The 17,192-nt window shown below is 37.0% G+C and overlaps 1 protein-coding gene across 2 annotated transcripts in view; it reads right to left on the bottom strand.

The window, feature by feature from the left end:
• Positions 1-1,220: 1,220 nt before the first annotated feature.
• Positions 1,221-17,192, bottom strand: part of LOC111148373 (praja ring finger ubiquitin ligase 2) — a 76,819-nt gene continuing 60,847 nt past the window's right edge. For both annotated transcript variants that reach the window (XM_022504877.1, XM_022504876.1), the window contains exons 8-10: positions 11,009-11,123; positions 10,499-10,620; positions 1,221-2,262 (exon numbers count right to left, since the gene is read on the bottom strand). In XM_022504877.1, coding sequence (XP_022360585.1) covers positions 2,158-2,262; positions 10,499-10,620; positions 11,009-11,123 — 342 coding nt within the window. In that variant the 3' untranslated portion in view covers positions 1,221-2,157. The remainder of the gene's footprint in view (positions 2,263-10,498; positions 10,621-11,008; positions 11,124-17,192) is intronic.

Genomic DNA, 17,192 nt, shown 5'->3' on the forward strand with positions numbered 1-17,192 from the left:
TGCTAGCTAATGCAACATTAAGGCCTGAATGTAGGCATTTCCAAAGTCACAGAAGCCCCAAAGAACCTCTAAATTACAAAGTCACCACATTACATGCATGCAATGTTCAGTTTTGTTTTACCCATAAAAGGATACACAGTATTTTGCTGTAAATACCAGACACACATTTACAATATATGCAAAAATTAGAATGCAAGTGTTATGTTCCTTATAGTTAAGCCTCAAATGTGCCAACAGTGAAAATTCATTTAAGAACGAAGAGATGGAATATAAATACTCAGAGAAATTACACAAATAAAATATAATTTTGCATTTGGGAAGCCATATAAATATTCCTCTTATGTGTCCCAATTAAATTACCAATGTACTACTCAGATGGATGTATACTCGCTACATGCTTTACAATTTTACTTGCTCAGATGCGGTATTCTAACACCTATCATTCTCTGGTACTGATAGCAAATCACATCTGTAAGTTAAATGTAAGTAACTGTAAGTTATTTCCAATGAAACCAAATTTTAAGTTAAATATTATGTCCATCTTTGTACATATTTGCCTATTGGGTGTGATCACCTAAACGGAAAGCTATGCAATCTTATTTTGGAGTTATATAATTATGGATGACCCTAAAGGCCAAATTTCCCATAAAAAACAACTAAACAAAGCTCATTTCCTCACTTTTATAGAAGAATCTGAACGGAACTCTTTTGGAGGGCAAATCTGGGGTCAGGGTCTTCTTTCCTCTTTTAGAGAAAGGAAAATTAGAAAGGAACCATGTTACATGTTCAGTTCTGCTCACAGTCACTAGGTGATCACTCTACTCCTTTTTCACCCAGGGCTTAATTTGGTTTAATATGAAACAACCCATTTTTATTATTTATTTCCAGGTGAATAATTTTATCAAAATAAATTAGTATAAAGAAACAAATGTACTATGAATAATCCTTACTCAGGAATACTTTAAAGAAATAAATTATAACACAGTAAGGTTTAGATATGTTATAAAAAGATGTGGCCAAATCTGTCCTATACCCCATTAATTTTATGCTTTACACAAGTTGGTACAATTAACCTTCCAGTTTTTTAAGGATCAGATTTCCTCTTGGGATACAACAGAATGAATGTTTAAACACGTGATGCATGTTTTCAGACTTTCTAAAATATTTCTGAACCAAAATTACTTTAAATAAACTGTATCTAATATTTATAAATTTATAAACAAGCATATTTATAAATTTATAAATTAAAAACAACACTTATCTAAGAAATGTGCCATGAATGTTCTCAAGTATAATTGTAACCAGGTAGAAAGGGAAAAAGGATTTCATAAGGCCATCTAATTCACCTCATCATATCAAACACTGAGCACACTAGATTGTTCATAAGCTTTACTAACCTTACCTCAAGCACCAACCATAGTAAAACACTCATGCTTTGCTAACCTTACTTTAAGCACATCCACCATTAAGAAAAAGGAAAAAAAAAGTTATTTTACTATCTAACCATTCCAAGGGGATTACATTTAAGATCTTAAAATTTTGTGGTGATTAAGCCAAAATTTTGGCCTTTGTTTCGATTCAAAAAGTCCTAATTTTAAACAAAGATGGAAGATTAGACACCTTCCTAAAAAAACCACTCAGTATTATGAACCAAGAGGTTCTGATGTAGCAAAAGCAAAGCGACCAATGAAAAAAGCATGTTTTAGAATTCTTTTTATTTCCAATGAAACCAAATTTTACTACTGTTGTGATCACAGTCTTCACATTTGATGCAAATAGGAGAGTTTAATTATAATCACTTAGTGGCAGTACTTCAGACAAAACCAGTAATATGTGCCACATACATGATTATTTCTTCTGGAGAGAGTTAACTGGTAAGCTTGACTTTACAATTAATACCAACATGTTCAACGAAAGAAAATGGATGCACTGCTTCAACATTCAGCTTGAAAATGTTTAGTACTTTCTGCAAACCTAAATTTAGTTTAGAAAGGTTAATATTCTTCTTTCTAAACTATGGTATAGACTATATATAGGATTTTAAATTTATTTATATATAATTATTTGCACATCAAATTGAGAAGGAATTTGCAGATTGACTTTTAGACATAGTGATCTCATTCAAGGGTTAAAGTTTAAGGGGCTTCTGCAGAGCTGTCAGCGGAAGGGGGGGGCCTCCTGGTCAGGCTCAGAGGATGGAGCTGCCGATGCTTCGATGACAGCGGGTGGGAAGTGGCGGCGGCACACGGGGCACGTTCCAGACTGGAGGGGAGAAAAACAAGGTCAGAGCCAAAGAAAAGGTCTTAACTGCCACACAGTATCTTAGCAAGGAAAAAACCCCAAAAACCCCAAAGAAACAATGGTATCTGTTATCCTAAAATCATATCAAATAACTTAAAAACAAAAACTGAATGAACTTCAAACCCACATAATCCAGAGAAGGAAAAGTGTGATGCTATTTCCTCTTTATCCCAATCAGATTCTAATTTCTTTGAGGGTGAACAGCATCTCCTAATCATGTTTGTATCTTTCAGGTCAGTCATCTTTCACTCAGGATTAGTGGAGAGTCTACTACATTCCTTGCTCAGTGCTGTGCAATGTGAGCAAGAAGTCAAAGCACACGTCCTCACCCGAACTGAGTCAGTTTTTATATTTACTCCGTGATGCTTACATTAGAGAAACCACAGACCTAATCAAATCAATTCACGTATTTGTAACACCAAACCAACCCCTAGAACGGACTTCCCTTACATATGCCGAAGCCTCACTTAACTGTGTGTCAAAACAGACTTCAGACCTTCTTTATTAACCATATAACCCCTTTTAAAAAAGATATGGGGAGTTAAGTGCCTTCTAAATGATGAAAGAAATCAACAGCAGAACTAGGAAGAAAGATGGGAGAGGGAAAACAGTCATACTGTGAGTACATCTTTGGACCAAAGATTATAAAGATGTGTCTGTCACCTGGCGACGATTATCCTCTTGAGAATATGTTTCTTCCCCCAAAGAGATAGCCCTGACAGAAATCATGCTGTTGAACAAAGATTTGTATCTTGGGGATCTTTTCCCCAGAGGAAAGGCTTTTTCTTGACGGAAAGAGACCGAGGAGATTATTACTTTGGGTTATAACCAAGTCAACGATAATTCAAAGCTGTACAACATATAAAATGTTATAATTCAAGGATTTAACAAGCATTCATTGTGCACCAGCCACATGGACTGAGCCCGAAGAACATTTTAGTCAGATGAATGTGGTCTCAATTAACCCTATACCAGCTGTGTAGCCCTGGATGAGTAACAATCACTGGAAAATGAATAAGGATATGTCCCAGAGTTATTGTGAGAATTAAATGAGAAAATATACAAGTCATCTACCAGTTCCTGACATAGCAGGAACATTTAGATCCTTCTTAAGGCTTAGATACTTAATACGTGGGATTTTAAATACATAGGAATTTAAATAAAGGAGATACGAAGGACAGAAAAGGTGGAATTTAAGCTGGTCCTGCCTAGATCATCTAATCCTGCAGATGGTATGGGGGAAAACTACACCAGCTAAGCAAATATAAACAAAGGTACACAGGAGTCAATGTGAACAGACAGGCTGTGGGCTAGATCACAGAACGCCTTGAAAGCCAAGAGAGAAATTTTAGATTTTATAATGGAATGGTGAACATTTCCACACTGGATCTTACAAATCTTTTATTTATTTATTTATTTTTTAAAATAAACATTTAACATATTTTTATCCCCAGGGGTACAGGTCTGTGAATCGCCAGGTTTACACATTTCACAGCACTCATCATAGCACATACCCTACCCAATGTCCATATCCCCACCACCCTCTCCATCCCCCCACCCCAGCAACCCTCAGTCTGTTTTTTGAGATTGAGTCTTTTATGGTTTGTCTCCCTCCCAATCCCATCTTCTTTCATTTTTTCTTTTCCTACCCCCAACACCCCCACATTGCATCTCCACTTCCTCCTATCAGGGAGATCATATGATAGTTGTCTTTCTCCGATTGGCTTATTTCGCTAACATGATACCCTCTAGTTCCATCCACGTCGTCGCAAATGGCAAGATTTCATTTCTTTTGATGGCTGCATAGTATTCCATTGTGTATATATACATCTTCTTTATCCATTCATCTGTTGATGGACATCTAGGTTCTTTCCATAGTTTGGCTTTTGTGGACATTGCAGCTATAAACATTCAGGTGCACGTGCCCCTTTGGAGCACCACGTTTGTATCTTTAGGATATATACCCAGTAGTGCAATCGCTTGGTCATAGGGTAGCTGTATTTTCAGTTTTTTGAGGAACCTCCACACTGTTTTAACAGAGTGGTTGCACAAGCCTGCATTCCCACCAATAGTGCAGGAGGGTTCCCCTCTCTCCGCATCCTCGCCAGCATCTGTCATTTCCTGACTTGTTAATTTTAGCCATTCTGACTGGTGTGAGGTGGTATCTCATTGTGGTTTTAATTTGTATTTCCCCGATGCCGAGTGATGTGGAGCATTTTTTCATGTGTCTGTTGGCCATCTGGATGTCTTCTTTGCAGAAATGTCTGTTCATGTCCTCTGCACATTTCTTGATTGGATTATTTGTTCTTTGGGTGTTGAGTTTGCTAAGCTCTTTATAGATTTTGGATACTAGCCCTTTATCTGATATGTCGTTTGCAAATATCTTCTCCCATTCTGTCAGTTGTCTTTTGGTTTTGTTCACTGTTTCCTTTGCCGGGAAAAAGCTTTTGAACTTGATGAAATCCCAATAGTTCATTTTTGCCCTTGCTTCTGTTGTCTTTGCGATGTTCCTAGGAAGAAATTGCTGCGGTTGAGGTCAAAGAGGTTGCTGCCTGTGTTCTCCTCAAGGATTTTGATGGATTCCTTTCTCACATTAAGGTCCTTCATCCATTTTGAGTCTATTTTTGTGTGTGGTCTAAGGAAATAGTCCAATTTCATTTTTCTGCATGTGGCTGTCCAATTTTCCCAGCACCATTTGTTGAAGAGGCTGTCTTTTTCCATTGGACATTCTTTCCTGCTTTGTCGAAGATTAGTTGACCATAGAGTTGAGGGTCTATTTCTGGGCTCTCTATTCTGTTCCATTGATCTATGTGTCTGTTTTTGTGCCAGTACCATACTGTATTGATGATGACAGCTTTGTAATAGAGCTTGAAGTCTGGAATTGTGATGCCACCAACTTTGGCTTTCTTTTTCAATATTCCTTTGGCTATTCGAGGTCTTTTCTGGTTTCATATAAATTTTAGGATTGTTTGTTCCATTCCTTTGAAAAAAATGGATGGGATTTTGATAGGGATTGCATTAAATGTGTAGATTGCTTTAGGTAAAATAGACATTTTCACCGTATTTGTTTTTCCAATCCATGAGCATGGAACATTTTTCCATTTCTTTGTTTCTTTCCTGAGTATTTTATAGTTTTCTGAGTATAGATTCTTTGCCTCTTTGGTTAGGTTTATTCCTAGGTATCTTATGGTTTTGGCTGCAATTGTAAATGGGACTGACTCCTTAATTTCTCGTGCCTCTGTCTTGTTGTTAGTGTAAAGAAATGCAACTGATTTCTGTGCACTGACTTTATATCCTGACACTTTACTGAATTCCTGTACAAGTTCTAGCAGTTTTGGAGTGGAGCCTTTTGGGTTTTCCACATATAGTATCATATCATCTGCAAAGAGTGATAGTTTGACTTCTTCTTTGCCGATTTGGATGCCTTTAATTTCTTTTTGTTGTCTGATTGCTGAGGCTAGGACTTCCAGTACTATGTTGAAGAGCAGTAGTGATAACGGACATCCTTGCCGTGTTCCTGACTTTAGCAGAAAAGCTTTCAGTTTTTCTCCACTGAGAATGATATTTGCAGTGGGTTTTTCATAGATGACTTTGATAATATGTGGTATGTGCCCTCTACCCCTACACTTTGAAGAGTTTTAATCAGGAAGGGATGCTGCACTTTGTCAAATGCCTTTTCAGCATCTATTGAGAGTATCATATGGTTCTTATTCTTTCTTTTATTAATGTATTGTATCACATTGATTTGAGGATGTTGAACCAAACTTGCAGCCCTGGAATAAAGCCCACTTGGTCGTGGTGAATAATCCTTTTAATGTACTGTTGGATCCTATTGGCTACTATTTTGGTGAGAATTTTCGCATCTGTGTTCATCAAGGATATTGGTCTGTAATTCTCTTTTTTGACAGGATCCTTGTCTGGTTTTGGGATCAAGGTGATGCTGGCCTCATAAAATGAGTTTGGAAGTTTTCCTTCCATTTCCATTTTTTTGGAACAGTTTCAGGAGAATAGGAATTAATTCTTCTTTAAATGTTTGGTAGAATTCCCCTGGGAAGCCGTCTGGCCCTGGACTTTTGTTTGTTTGGAGATTTTTGATGACTGTTTCAATCTCCTTACTGGTTATGGGTCTGTTCAGGCTTTCTATTTCTTTTTGGTTCAGTTGTGGTAGTTTATATGTCTCTAGAAATGTATCCATTTCTTCCAGATTGTCGAATTTGTTGGCATAGAGTTGCTCATAGTATGTTCTTATAACTGTATTTCTTTGGTGTTGGTTGTGATCTCTCCTCTTTCATTCATGATTTTATTTATTTGGGCCCTTTCTCTTTTCTTTTTGATAAGTCTGGCCAGGGGTTTGTCAATCTTATTAATTCTTTCAAAGAACCAGCTCCTAGTTTCATTGGTTTGTTCTATTGTTTTTTTAGTTTTTATTTCATTGATTTCTGCTCTGATCTTTATGATTTCTCTTCTCCTAATGGGTTTAGGCTTTCTTTGTTGTTCTTTCTCCAGCTCCTTTAGGTGTAGGGTTAGGTTGTGTACCTGAGACCTTTCTTGTTTCTTGAGAAAGGCTTGTACCACTATATATTTTTATCTCAGGACTGCCTTTGTTGTGTCCCACAGATTTTGAACCGTTGTGTTTTCATTATCATTTGTTTCCATGAATTTTTTCAATTCTTCTTTAATTTCCTGGTTAACCCATTCATTCTTTAGAAGGATGCTGTTTAGTCTCCATGTATTTGGGTTCTTTCCAAATTTCCTCTTGTGATTGAGGTCTAGCTTCAGAGCATTGTGGTCTGAAAATATGCAGGGAATGATCCCAATCTTTTGATACCGTTGAGACCTGATTTATGACCCAGGATGTGGTCTATTCTGGAGAATGTTCCATGTGCACTAGAGAAGAATGTATATTCTGTTGCTTTGGGATGGAATGTTCTGAATATATCTGTGATGTCCATCTGGTCCAGTGTGTCATTTAAGGCCTTTATTTCCTTGTTGATCGTTTGCTTGGATGATCTGTCCATTTCAGTGAGGGGAGTGTTAAAGTCCCCTACTATTATTGTATTATTGTCGATGTATTTCTTTGATTTTGTTATTAATTGGTTTATATAGTTGGCTGCTCCCATGTTAGGGGCATAGATATTTAAAATTGTTAGGCCTTCTTGTTGGACAGACCCTTTGAGTATGATAGAGTGTCCTTCCTCATCTCTTATTATAGTCTTTGGCTTAAAATCTAATTGATATGATATAAGGATTGCCACCCCAGCTTTCTTCTGATGTCCATTAGCATGGTACATTGTTTTCCACCCCCTCACTTTAAATCTGGAGGTGTCTTCGGGTCTAAAATGAGTTTCTTGCAGACAGCATATTGATGGGTTTTGATTTTTTATCCATTCTGATACCCTGTGTCTTTTGATTGGGGCATTTAGCCCAATAACATTCAGGGTAACTACTGAGAGATATGAATTTAGTGCCATTGTATTGCCTGTAAGGTGACTGTTATTGTATATTGTCTCTGTTTCTTTCTGATCCACTACTTTTAGGGTCTCTCTTTGCTTAGAGAATCCCTTTCAATATTTCCTGTAGAGCTGGTTTGGTGTTTGCAAATTCTTTCAGTTTTTGTGTGTCCTGGAAGCTTTTTATCTCTCCCTCTATTTTCAATGATAGCCTAGCTGGATATAGTATTCTTGGCTAAATGTTTTTCTCGTTTAGTGCTCTGAATATATCATGCCAGTTCTTTCTGGCCTGCCAGGTCTTTGTGGATAGGTCCGCTGCCAATCTAATGTACCCTTGTATGTTACAGACTTCTTTTCCTGGGCTGCTTTCAGGATTTTCTCTTTGTCGCTAAGACTTGTAAATTTTACTATCAGGTGACGAGGTGTGGACCTATTTTTATTGATTTTGAGGGGGGTTCTCTGAACCTCCTGGATTTTGATGTTTGTTCCCTTTGCCATATTAGGGAAATTCTCTCCAATAATTCTCTCCAATATACCTTCTGCTCCCCTCTTTCTTCTTCTTCTGGAATTGAATTATTCTAATGTGTCATCTTATGGTGTCACTTATCTCTCAAATTCTCTCCTTGTGGTCCAGTATTTGTCTCTCTTTTGCCCAGTTTCTTTATTCTCTGTCATTTGGTCTTCTATGTCACTAATTCTTTCTTCTGCCTCATTTATCCTGGCAGTAAGAGCTTCCATTTTTTATTGCACCTCATTAATAGCTTTTTTTATTTCAACTTGATTAGATTTGAGTTCTTTTATTTCTCCAGAAAAGGCTTTTATCTCTCCGGAGAGGGTTTCTCTAATACCTTCTATGCCTTTTTCAAGCCCGTCTAGAACCTTGAGAATTGTCATTCTGAACTCTAGATCTGTCATATTACCAATTTCTGTATTGATTAGGTCCCCAGCCTTCGGTACTTCCTCTTGCTCTTTTTTTTGTGGTGAGTTTTTCCGCCTTGCCATTTTGTCCAGATAAGATTTGCTTTCTCCTCCTCTGGAATTCCGCTATTCTTCTTGGTGAGTGAAGTTGGTCTTGGCTGGGTTTCTTGTTGATCTTCTGGGGGAGAGGCCTGTTGTAGTGATTCTCAAGTGTCTTTGCCCCAGGCGGAATTAATTGCACCACCCTTACCAGGGGCCGGGCTAAGTAATCCGCTCGGGTTTGCTTTTGGGAGCTTTTGTTCCCTGAATGCTTTCCGTAGAGTTCTGGAGGACGGGAATGGAGATGGCGGCCTCCCAATCTGTGGCCAGGAGGAGCTGAGAGCTCGGGGTCCTGTTCCTCAGTGTGCCCTCAGAGAAAAGCGCCCAACCGCCCGTCTCCCTGGCCTCTGGTCACACTTGGAGGAAAGTGCTCAATCGCTGGCACTTGGAGAAAAGCGCCCAGTCGCTTCCGTCTCCGTGGCCTCCTGCTGCGCTCTGAGCTCACCCAGCGTACGACTGGTTCAAGGTAAGCCCAAATTGAGAGCTCACTCCTCGGCTTTGTCGCCGTGTCTGGCTTTCCCGCTCTAATACTTACAAGCTCTGCGACACTCAGACACCCCTGGTCCTTCTGTGACCCCAGGGGACCTGGGGTTACGCTGACCCCGCGTGGGCTTCCCCCTGGTTTAGCCTCTGGAGCTATGTCCCTCAGTGGAGCAGACTTTTAAAAGTCCCAATTTTGTGCTCCGTTGCTCCACCGCTTGCCGGGAGCTGGCCCCTCCCCCCGAAGTCTATCTTCCTGTCACTTTGGATTCACTTCTCCACAAGTCCTACCTTTCAGAAAGTGATCGATTTTCTGTTTCTAGAATTGTTGCCCTTCTTCTCTTCAATTTCCTGTTGGATTTATAGGTGTTCGCAATGGTTAGATAAGCTATCTAGCTGATCTCCTGCTACCTGATGTCATCTCAGCCTGCTACTCCTGGATCTTACAAATCTTAAGTAGAACTTTGACAACCATGAAGTAGCAGTAGAAGGGTAGCAACAGCAAAGAAAGCAAAAGGAAAGAAAGGAAAGGAGGAAGGAGAGGAGGAAGAAAAAAGGGGAGAAGGGAGGGAGTGGCTATAGGGAACAGAGGGAGTTATATCCCTAAGTACATAAGCTGTGAAAGTGATTTGGGAATTTCTACCTTACTGCCTATAAAAATACTTTGTGTAAAAACAGAGTTCACAGAGAAGATTTAAATAAGAAAAAAACAAAGAGTCTTAAGTAATTCAAATATAGTTAAAAATTATTGGGTAAATATTTAGGGAGAATATATATAGTTGGAATAGGAGGTTTCTTGTAGGTGATTACATATTTCTCATATACATTTGCAAAGACCTTGATTTATATTAGCAGAATATATATATATTATTACAGTACTTTGAGAGATGCCAAAGGCTTTTTTTTTTTGCTTGTGATATTTTTGAAAACACAAATTTCAGGGATATGATTAAAGATCTACTAGATTTATCCTAAAATGATTTTTTGATATTTAATCATTTCCAAAAGTGATTGAATATGCCAAGCAATTAGTGTTATCTATATTGTTTTTCAGAAATGTTAGTAAAGTAAAATAGTTCCACATTATCATTAATCTGTAATCATTAAGTTGTAATCAATCTTTAACACTTAATTAAAAAGTACTACAAGTATATAGCTGAATAAAATAGGCTTAAAAGATACTATCATCACTAACTTTCAGGAGGAACTATTAAAATATTAATTTCAAAAAAAGTAAAAATAAAACTCACCTTCTGTAGCCAAATTGAGACACAAGGTTTGTGAAAGAAATGGTGACAGGGAAGCTCTGTTGCTATATCATCCTTAATATACTCACTGCAACAGATTGGACAGCACTGCTCCTGACCAATTGCTGAAAATCAAAAATAATCTGATCAATCCCATAGAGTTCAATTTTAATAAAACTGAAAACCAACATATTAACTCACAGATGATACCTATGACAGACAGAAGAGCCATCTTTGAAAAAGTAATTGCCAAACATGTTTCTGTAATACATGACAATTTGGAATTTAATACATACTGCTTTTGTAGAAAAGCAGGCTGGGGCACATTTGTTCCAGCCCATGACTTAATAAATTAAAAATATTCTTCCATTAGGTGAAAGTTTGTCAGAAACTGGCTCCATAGAAAAACTAAGGAAAGTTTCTAGTAGTCAGTATTTTATCTTTCAGGTATATTGATAATATATGAAAACATGAAATGTGTTATCTGACATGAGAGATCAACTTTGCCCTTACCAGTGTGGTCTTCAAGAACAAGGGTCTCTGGAAGACCATCAATGCTTTCCTTACTGGCAGGCGGATTGGCCACCTCAACATCCACTGCCAGAGACTCTAAATGTGCCAGTGCAGTCTGAAAAAGAAGTCACAGCTCCTTGTTAGAAAAAAACTTTAAAACAGTAATAAAAAACAATTTTTTAAGGTATCTTTCAAAATTATATGCACCACTAGTCTCTTTTGCTTCAGTCCCCTGCCCTTTTCGTCTCCTCCTAAAAGGAATCATCGCCACACCAAAACATCAAAAAGTATCCAAAAAAGCACTGTACTTCTCACAAGAACAAGAAAAATCTATCTTGTCTCAAGAATCATCTACTTGCCCACCATATCTGTATCTTCAGAAGAGTGGTTACCTCTTCCAACTTATGAGTTCCTGTGTGAAAGCAATAAGATGAAACAAAGTGAACACTTTTGGACAGACTCAACATATGAAAGATAAAATGTGACCAAGGTTACCAGATGATGTTTAAGTTATAGAAGCAAACAAATAATGTCTATTTCTGAATGGCTGTATCTATCACTGGCAAAGAGTCAGCACACCCACATGACTATTTTTACTAACATTACTGGGTTATCTGAGATGTGAACTTTAATTAGGGGTTCAATGTCTATATAAATTTACCATTCTAACAAAGATGAAAGGAACAATAGATCATATAACATCTTAGTATAATCCTTCTGTGGCTTGATTAGCCCTTCCGGCTACAATTAGAACTACAGGTAGGACTTATATTCATGGGATCCAAAAGGTAGAAACCCAAACACCCATCAACAGATGAATGGATAAACAAAATATGGTTGGTAAAGTGTATAGTCAAATTCAGAGTACTTTGATACTATAATGTAATGTGTCAACTGCTTTATTCTAGTATAAAGGTTAAAGGAAAAGACTTACCACTATAGCACAATAATTTGTTAATAATGTACAATATAAAAAGAGGTAAACTGTAACATCAAATACATAAAAGGGAGGAATAAAAGTAGAGTGTTTTTTTTCTTTAAGATTTTATTTATTTATTTGACAGAGATCACAAGCAGGCAGAGAGGCAGGCAGAGAGAGGGAGGAAGCAGGCTCTCTGCTGAGCAGAGAGCCTGATGAGGGGCTCAATCCCAGGACCCTTAGACCATGACCTGAGCTGAAGGCAGAGGCTTAACCCACTGAGCCACCCAGGCACCCCAAAAGTAGAGTTTCTGTATGTAATATAAGTTTAGTTGTTATACCATACCAAAATAGAGTGTTAAGATATTTTACATAAGCCTCATGGTTACCACAAAGCACAAATCTATGTTAGATTCACAAAAGATAGAGAAAAGTAAATTAAACAATACCACTATGGAAAATCAAGTCACAAAAGAAGGCAGCAAGAGAGGGAGAAAGGAAAAAGAGAACTAAAAAATAACTAGACAACAACTAGTAAGACGGTATAAGTAAAGTCCTTACTTACGAACAATTATTCTAAATGTAAACGGACCAAATTCTCTAGGCAAAAGGTAGAAAGTAGCTGGCTGGATTGAAAAAGCAAGACCCAACTATATGCTGCCTACAAGAGACCCACTTCAGCTTTAAGGACACACAGGCTCAATGTAAAGAGACGGAAAAAGATATTCCATGCAAACAGAAACCAAAGAGAGCAGGGGTAGCTACATTTGTATCAGAAAAAATAGACTTCAGGCCGGGGTGCCTGGGTGGCTCAGTGGGTTAAGCCTCTGCCTTCAGCTCAGGTTGTGATCCCAGGGTCCTGGGATCGAGCCCCGCCTTGGGCTCTCTGCTCATCAGGGAGCCTGCTTCCTCCTCTCTCTCTGCCTGCCTCTCCATCTACTTGTGATTTCTATCAAATAAATAAAATCTTTAAAAAAAAAATAGACTTCAGGCCAACAATTGTTAACAAGTGACCAGGTTATTTTTCTAACGATAAAGGGTCAATTCATCAAGAGGATAAAATAATGACAAATAAATATGCACCCAATATTAGAGCACCTAAGTATATTAAGCAAATAAAAGTAGATCTGAAGTGAGATTACACAACAATAAATAATACTAGGGGACTTCAATACCTAACTTTAAAGAATAAATCATCCAGATAGAAAATGAGAAATAAAACATTAGACCTGAACTACACTTTAGCTAAAATAGATCCAAGAATATACAAAAAATTCCACATAATAGCAAAAGACTACACATTCTTCTCAAGTGCACATAAAACCTTCTCTAGAATAGATCATATGGAAGGTTACAAAACAAGTCTTAGCAAATTTAAGAAGACTGAAATTGTACCAACTTTCTTTCTGACCAAAATGGCAACAAACAAAAAAAATCAATAACAGAAAGAAAATGGGAAAATTTACAAATATGTGAAAAATTAAAAAACACATTCCTGAAAAACCAATGGGTCAAAGAAGAAATCGAAAGATATCTTGAAATAAAAGCAAATGGAAACAACAGCATGTCAAAACCTACAGGATGATGCAAAGGCAGTTCTGAGAGGGAAGTTTATAGTGATAAATGCCTAAATATGCTACATATTAAAAAAAAACTCAAATAAACAATCTAACTTTACAACTCAAGGAAACAGAAAATGAAGAACAAACAAAGTTAAAAGTTGGCAGAAATTAGAGCAGAAATAAATGAAACAGAAATCAGAAAAATACAAAATATCAACAAAACTAAATATTGTGGGACGCCTGGGTGGCTCGGTTGGTTGAGCCGCTGCCTTTGGCTCAGGTCATGGTCCCAGCGTCCTGGGATCGAGTCCCACGTCAGGTTCCTTGCTCAGCGGGAGCCTGCTTCTCCATCTGCCTCTGCCTGCCACTCTGTCTGCCTGTGCTCACTCTGACAAATAAATAAAATCTTAAAAAAAAAAACAAAAAACAAAACCCTAAATGTTGTTTTTTGAAAAAATAAACCAAAATGCTAAATCTTTAGTTAGACTAAGAAAAAAAGAAGAGACTCAAATAAAATTAGAAATGAAAGAAGACGTTATAGCTGATACTACAAAAATACAAAGGATCATAGGAGACTATCATGAATAATTATACACCAACAAAATGGATAACCTGTAAGAAATGGGTAGATTCCTAGAAATGTACACAACATGCTGACATCAAGAAGAAACAGAAAATCTGAACAGACTAACATAAGTAAGAATATTGAATCAGTAGTCAAAAATTTCCCCCCAAAAAAAGCCCAGGATCAGATGGTTTCCCTGGACAATCCTATCAAACATTTAATGAGTTAAAAGCCAATCCTTTTCAAGCTCTCCCAAAAAAATGAGAAACAGGGAACACCCTCAAATTCACTGTTTAAAGCCAGCATAATCCTGACGCCAAAGTCAGATTAGGACATAAGAAAGAAAATTAAAGTCCAATCACCCTGACGAACATAGATGCAAAAATCCTCAACTAAATACCTGCAAACTGAACTCAACAGCATCTGAAAAGGTTCATACACCACAATTAAGTGGGATTTATCCCTGGATGCAAGAATGGTCACAACACATGCAAGTCAATAAATGTGGTATTACAGAGTAAGAGATAAATATCATAGGATTATCTTAATAAACACAGAAAAAAAAATTTGACAAAACTATCATTCTTTCACAATAAAAGCTCTCAATGAATTAGGTACAGAAGGAACATACCTCAACATAATTAAGGTATCCATGTATGACAAGACCACAGCTAATCTCATCATCAACAGTGAGAGGCTAAATGCTTTTAAGTTCAAGAACAAGGTAAGGGTGCCCAATCTCAGCACTCCTATTCAATACAGTACTGAAAGTCCTAGCCAGGGCATTCAGGCAAGAAAAAGGAATAAAAGGCATCCAAATTGGAAAGGTGGAAGTAAAACTGTCTTTGTTTGCAGATTTCATCTTTTATGTAGCAAATCCCAATGACTCCACCAAAAAGTTGTCTGGACTAATCAACAAATTCAGGGAAGCTCTATGGTATAAAGTCAAGATATAGAAATCAGTTACGTTTCTGTATACTAACAAAGAAATATCTGAAAAAGAGATAAAACAATCCCAATCACAATGCATCAAAAGCAATAAAGTACTTAGGAATAAACTTAACCAAGAAGGTGAAAGATTCCATTTACTGAAAACTGAAAGATGAAAAAGAATGAAGATATAATGGAAAGATATTCCATGTTAAGGAACTGGAAGAATTAATATTAAAATGTCCACACTACCCAAAGCAATCTACAGATTAAATGCAATTCCTATCAAAATTCCAACGGCATTTTTGACAGAAATAGAAAAAAATTCCTGAAATTTGTATGGAACCACCAAGGCCCTGAATAGCCAAAGCAAAGAACAAAGCTGGGGGTATCACACTTTCTCATTTCCAACTATACTACAAAACTGCAGTAATCGAAAACAGTATGGTAGTGGCGTAAAAATACTTAGACCTGTGGAACAGAATCAAGGACCCAGAAATAAATCCTGGCATATATGGACAATTAATATTTTTGACAAGGGAGCCAGGAATTTTCACTGGGGAAAGGATAATGGCTTTAATAAATGATATTGGAAAAAACAGATAATCACACACAGAAGGATAACTGCATATATAAACTGTATCACTACCTTAACACCACTCACAAAAATTAACTCCACATGGACTAAGGACTTTTTAAACATAAGACCTGAAACCATAAAATTTCTAGAAGAAAACGCTGGTCCTTGACACTGATCCTGCCAATGATTTTTTGAGTATGACAACAAAGGCACAGCAAATCACTGCATATCAAAAGAAACCATTAACAAAATGAAAAAATCAAACTACAGAGTAGAGAAAATATTTGCAAATCATATATCTGATAAGACATTGATACCTGAAACATAAAAGGAACTCTTACAACTCAGTAAAAAAGAAACCAAAACCAAAAACTGACTTAAAAATGGGTAGAGGAAATGAGCAGAAATTTTCCCAAAGAAGACATACAAACAAGTTAAGTACATAAAAAGATGCTCAATATCACTCATCATCAGAGAAATGCAAATCAGAATCACAGTGAGGTATCACTTCACAAGGGTTAACAATGGCTATCACCAGAAAGACAAGAAAGAACAAGTATTGGCAAAGATGTGGAAATAAGGGAACCCCTTGGGAACTTTTGGTGAGAATATAAATTAGTACAGTCATCATGAAAAACAGTATAAAAATTCCTCCAAAAATTAACAGAACTACCATATGATCCTACAATTTCACTTCTGAGTATACATCTAAAGAAAATGAAGTCAGGATCTTGGAGCGATCGATATCTGTACTCCCATGTTCACTGCAGTATTATTCACAATAGCCAAGATATGGAAATTACCTAAGTGTCCATCAACAGATGAACAGATAAAGATGAGGTACCTATATATACACACTGGAATATTATTCAGCCATAAGAAAGAAAAAATTCCTGCTACCTGAAATATGTCAGAGAACATAAGTACCCAATCATATAATTTACAGGTGGAATCTAAAAAACCTGAACTCACAGAAAGACAGTAGAATGGTGAGGAGTAGGGGAAGCAGGGAGATGGTGGCCAGAGGGTACAAAATTCCAGTTATAAGATCAATAAATTCTGGGGATCTATGCAAACAGGGTGATATAATTAACAATACTGTATTATATACATGAAAGTTGCTGAGAGTAAAAATCTCAAATGTTCTTACCACAAGAAATGGAAATTATGTGAGGTGATGCAGGTGTTAACTAACCCTTCAGTGATAATCATTTTGTTCAATATAAGTGTATCAAACCAACACCTTATACACCTTAAACTTATAAAATGTTCTATGTCACCGATTCCTCAATAAAGCCAAGAAAAATGTGGTATATACATACAATGAAATATTACTGAGCTTTCAAAAGCAAATTCTGACACATGCTACAACACAGATGAACCTTTAAAGCATATGCTGAGTGAAATAACTGGTCAAAGAAGGATAAATACAGATGCCACTTAAACGAGGTACCAAAAGTAGTAAAACTCAAAAGACTTAAGTAGAATGGTTGCCATGGGTTGGGGAAAGGAAGGAGCAGGGACTTACTGTTTACAATGTACTTAATGCTACTTAACTGTATACTAAATAATGGTTAGGTAATTTTACATTATGTGTATGTTACCACAATAAGAAGGAAGCTGGGCCT

Source organism: Enhydra lutris, unplaced genomic scaffold (assembly GCF_002288905.1).
Source record: "Enhydra lutris kenyoni isolate GAN:26980312 unplaced genomic scaffold, ASM228890v2 scaffoldscaffold19, whole genome shotgun sequence".
NCBI lineage: Eukaryota > Metazoa > Chordata > Mammalia > Carnivora > Mustelidae > Enhydra > Enhydra lutris.